The following is a 4,282-nucleotide window of genomic DNA, read 5'->3' on the forward strand; positions in this document are numbered from 1 at the left end:
TGAGCGGGCCCCTCGGGGATGGAGGTGCGGGAGCCTGCGTGGCTCATGCAGGGCCTGGGCCTGGGAGGCCTGTGCAGAGACGCGGGCCGGGCCCTGAGCCAACGTTCTTCTGTGATCCGAGCCCTCAGGCGCCAGGTCACTGCCCATAGGGTCAGCGTGACGCTCTGTTGTCACCACCCAAGGCCCCTCATGATGCCCCACCCCCCCCCACGGCCAGAGACTGGGATAAAACAAGACAAACAAGACGTGCAGGGCAAGTGATTTATTGAAGCAAGACGTTGAAACCTCTACATTTTCCAGGGAAGGTCAGGGCATCAGTGAAAGCAGGGGCCCTCGTAGGTGGGGTATGTTGAATCTATTGGTTGCACTTTTTCACGATAGCCTCCTGAAACAGACACAGAGAGAGAGAAAGGGCCGTCAGTCCCGCTGCCCTGGAGATGCCACGGGCACAGCGTGTGCTCACAACCAAGACGCGAAGCATTGCAACCAGCACAGGCCAGCGGGGCGGCGGGCGGACAGGGTGCAGGTGGGGATTCAATGGTCCCGGTGCAGGCCCAGCAGCTGACACATCAGGGAAGAGCCCTGGCCACGGCTGGATGCAAACTCCGAGGGACCCAGGAGGGGCCTCGGGTTTCTGATGGAGCAGGAGGGGGACGGGGGATGAGAGCCCGGGATTTGCTTTCTCTAAGTCTCAGGTCCCAGGATGGAACTATTCACTCCAGAGTGGAAGCGGGGGGGGGGGGGGGGGGGTAGGGGGGCCAAGCGGGAGGGGCCATGGGAGGAGCTGCCTGCGGAGATCTGCAGCCCCGGCGGGGACATGCAACCTGCTGGTGCACTGACATGTCCACACTGAGGCCCTGCGCGTGGGGACACGTGCTGAAAGCCCTACCGGGTCCAAGGGTGGAGGAGCTGAGACACAACCCCTCCCCCCCAATTTCTGATTTCCTCAGAGGGACAGGGAGGCTGTCAGCTCCACCTGTGGCTGCAGAGGACAGACTGGGAGGGGCCCTGCCCTCTGGCCTGATGGCTGAGGAGGGAGAGGGGTGGGCGAGGGGACAGGGACTGGACCTGGCTGTGCAAAAGCTGCCAGAGACCCGCCTGCCTCCCTCCTCAAGGGGCGGGGCCAGCTCCCTCCCTCCCCTGCCTCCCCCTGCACCCCCACCCCATGGTGTTCCCCAGGGACAGGGCCTCCTGCCCCCAGTGAGGGACCTCGCCCTCCAGAAGGCTCCCAGGCAGGGAGGCAGCAGTGTCTGGCCCTTCACCATCACCGCCTGGGCCCTGGCTGTGCCCCCTCAGGACATGTGGGAAACCCGGAGCCAGGGAGGGGCCTGCAGAGGCTGTGCAGCCTGAGGCTGGCCCAGCGGGTGTCGGGTCACCATCTACCCTTGGCCACGGACCCCTCTCTCAGAGGTGAGCAGAGGGACCGGTGCCCCCACCTGTGCCCCCCAGAGCTGCACCCTCCTCCCGCCTGGCCATGCAGCTGAGCAGCAGCCTCTATGCAGAAGGAGAATGGAGTTACCACAACGTCGTAAATTTTGTGTCTGTCGCTAAAGGACATCCGGTCTACGCAATACTTCACAGCCATCGTGGAATGGTAGGCGGGTTCAGGTGCCGGAAACGTCTTGAGGACGGAATAAAAGAGCGGTTTAATGTCCAACAGGAAGGATCTCGCTTCGTTGTGAAGGGCTGGACAGGTTTTGGCATTTGCTGGAGGAGAAGAAAAAGAAACACATTGGATGTAGGAAAGTCACTTTTCCCCACGGCTCCCTGACCTCAGATCTAGACAGGAACCCCAGGGACTTATGGTCTCCTCCCATACTTGTGCCCAGGACAATGCATCTCCCCCAAGTCCTCACTGGCGCCGGGTCACAGAGCACGCAGCGGAGCCCGGATGGAGCACAGTGACCACCCTGGTCAGTCTCCCCTTTACCAAGTACACCCAGGCCTTCCCAAGGGTCCCCTGCTGTGCCCCAGTCACTGTCCCTGGATTTCAAGGACTCAGCTTTGCCCTCAATAGAGCCTCACCTGCCTTTGCCTGGCTACTGGGGGAGGGAGCCGTTAGCCCTCAGTCTTCCCAGGGAAGGGTAGGGTCAGGCCCTGGCAGAGGGCCGAGGGGGACAGTAAATGCGGAGAGGAGGGAGGAACGCTCCTCAGGGATGGAGGATGCCCTTGGAGGCTCAGTCTAACACTGGGATCATGTCATGGGAGGGAGAGGGCTCAGGCTTCACCACGGAAGTCTGTGAGTGTCACACCTGACGCTGAGGCCAGACCACCACTGGCTCTTTGGTTCCGCCCTGAGGACAGAACCCCCTGGAGGGGGCGCAGGCACTGGGCTGACTTTCCACCCAGTGGGTTGTGCTGAGACCTGCAGGAACCACTTCCGGGTCTGGATTCTCCATCCCCACCCTCAGTCTTCTGCCAGCTCCTGCAGCTGGGACTGTGCCCACCAGGCCCCTCCCACCTGGGAGACAGCTGCTCTGCAGGGAGGTGGAGGGTCAGGTCAGAGGTCATGTGAGGAGAGAGGACAGGGTTCAGAAAGTCAGATGGATGAGACTCCAAAGGACTTGGCTCAGCCCCGAGGGTGTGAGGACCCGCCCAGCATTGCTGGCCACTGGCCACCTTCACCGGGAAAAGGGCAGTGGCGGCCCCAGCACTCCCACTGGCTCTGCACGTCCTGGCTGGGCCCCTGGAGGAGGGGCGGGCCTGTCGCGTGCCTGAGCGCCTCTGGGTCTCAGAGCCACGTGGACACTGGCCACTCTGAGCCTCAGGCGGCACTGCTCCTCTTGAATGGAGCCCTCTCCTGCTGGAACATTCTCTGAGTCTGAGTCCAACAGCCTTGGGCTCACCTGGCACCTAAGAGACCCTGGAAGAGACGGCGGTGAGACCGGGGCGGCCTCGGACCACCTCCTCTCTGCCATCGCCCCAGCTTCTCTCCTGGGCCCTGGGATGCAGGGAGGAGAGGCCTGGGGAGATGCAGCCTGTGTTCCAGGCCACAGCGCTGCAGGGGCAGGACCCTGGCTCTCGAGAAGGTGACTCCGTCCTGCTGCTTCTGGGACACAGACCAGGCGGCAGTGGGGCCTCCCACGGGACCGCGCACACTGGCCTGCGGGGGTTTCTGTGGGAGTTCCAGAACCCTGGGATCGGACACCCTGAGTGCTGGGCTTTGGGGGCTGGTCCACAGGGAGAGGGAAAGGTTAGATTCTGACCGTCCCCCCTCCCCATGTAAGTCACCTGGACCGGAGAAGGGCCCTTCCCGCTGATGGTGTCTGAGTGGACGTGACACTCACCGTCAGAGCAGCAAAGGGCCAGAGTGACCAGCAGCAGAGACAGCGCCAGCTTCATGGTTCCTGGCTGAGCGTTCAGCTGAGCAAACCGTGAGCGCTGAGGAGCTGGACTGAGCAGCCTGGGAGCCCAGGGCTATTTGTACCCGGGGAGCCGCACTGGTCCTGCCACAGGGGACGGGCAGGTCACAAGGCCTGGCTTCCCGCCACCCTTCCTCACGGTCGGCTGATGCCATCCATCAGCGTCACAGCCCTGGGTCTTGGTCAGAGCGGGAGTTGTTGGAACCCGGCACTGGTCCCTCAGCACCGCCCGAGGTGGGAGGGTCACAAGTGTGCGCCCCGTCGGTGGGGGGAGCCCCTGGGATTCAGTGCGGGCAGCGTCCGCTTTGCCCATTTTCTCAGCCCAGGGCCTGGCACTAGAAGAGGGTCAGCACATGTCCCTGCAGGAGATGCGTGGCCCCGAGTGAATGAGCTCTCAGAGTGGCTGGGCCGCACCCTCAGGGTAAAATGGTGCCCGCTGTGCCAGGGCTGCTTAGTGCAGTGGAGGGAGTCAGTCCGTGGTGTCCGCCTCCTCGGAGAAAACAGTGCCAAGAGGAGGCCCACCCTCCCACTGCCACCTTCCTGCTCGAGCGCCTGTGGAAAAGCCATGCCCACCACTTCAGATCCATCAACGCCCACGTGTCCTGGTGACGCTTTCACTTGTCGGTCCGAGGTGGCCCCTGCGGTCACCGGGCTCCACAGGAGAAGCACCCACAGGGCTGGTCCCCACCTGGGCCGCCCGTGGGCCGCTGCTCCATGGGCACGGGGAGGCCGCCCGACTCGGAGACAGGCTGTGGGAAGCAGGTGATGGGCAGCAGGCCTGAGACCACGCAGCACAGACAGGATTCTGACAGGTGTTGGGCAGGTGGACCTGTCAGATGGAAGGGAGGTGCATGGCACTGACATTCTGGCTCAGCTGCTTGCATCCGGGTTTCTGACTCAATCCCGTCCTCTCAGTGATG

The 4,282-nt window shown here is 63.2% G+C and overlaps 1 protein-coding gene across 1 annotated transcript; it reads right to left on the minus strand.

Annotated features, from left to right (window-relative positions):
* Positions 1-247: 247 nt before the first annotated feature.
* Positions 248-3,436, minus strand: LOC132241556 (secretoglobin family 1D member 2-like). Its single transcript, XM_059710448.1, has 3 exons — positions 3,288-3,436; positions 1,520-1,707; positions 248-385 (listed from the first exon to the last, which is right to left on the minus strand). Exons 1-3 carry the CDS (start codon positions 3,340-3,342, stop codon positions 356-358), a joined length of 273 nt encoding a protein of 90 aa, XP_059566431.1. The 5' UTR covers positions 3,343-3,436; the 3' UTR covers positions 248-355.
* Between the last annotated feature and the right edge of the window lie 846 nt (positions 3,437-4,282).

Source organism: Myotis daubentonii, chromosome 9 (genome assembly GCF_963259705.1).
Source record: "Myotis daubentonii chromosome 9, mMyoDau2.1, whole genome shotgun sequence".
Taxonomy (NCBI): domain Eukaryota; kingdom Metazoa; phylum Chordata; class Mammalia; order Chiroptera; family Vespertilionidae; genus Myotis; species Myotis daubentonii.

What these genes read in the sequence shown, in the direction of transcription:
- LOC132241556 (XM_059710448.1), bottom strand. Translation starts at nt 3,342, where the DNA reads ATGAAGCTGGCGCTGTCTCTGCTGCTGGTCACTCTGGCCCTTTGCTGC. An exon ending in GGCCCTTTGCTGCTCTGACG is followed by an intron (nt 1,708 to 3,287) that starts GTGAGTGTCACG and finishes CTTCTCCTCCAG; the next exon opens with CAAATGCCAAAACCTGTCCA. An exon ending in ACAAAATTTACGACGTTGTG is followed by an intron (nt 386 to 1,519) that starts GTAACTCCATTC and finishes TGTCTGTTTCAG; the next exon opens with GAGGCTATCGTGAAAAAGTG.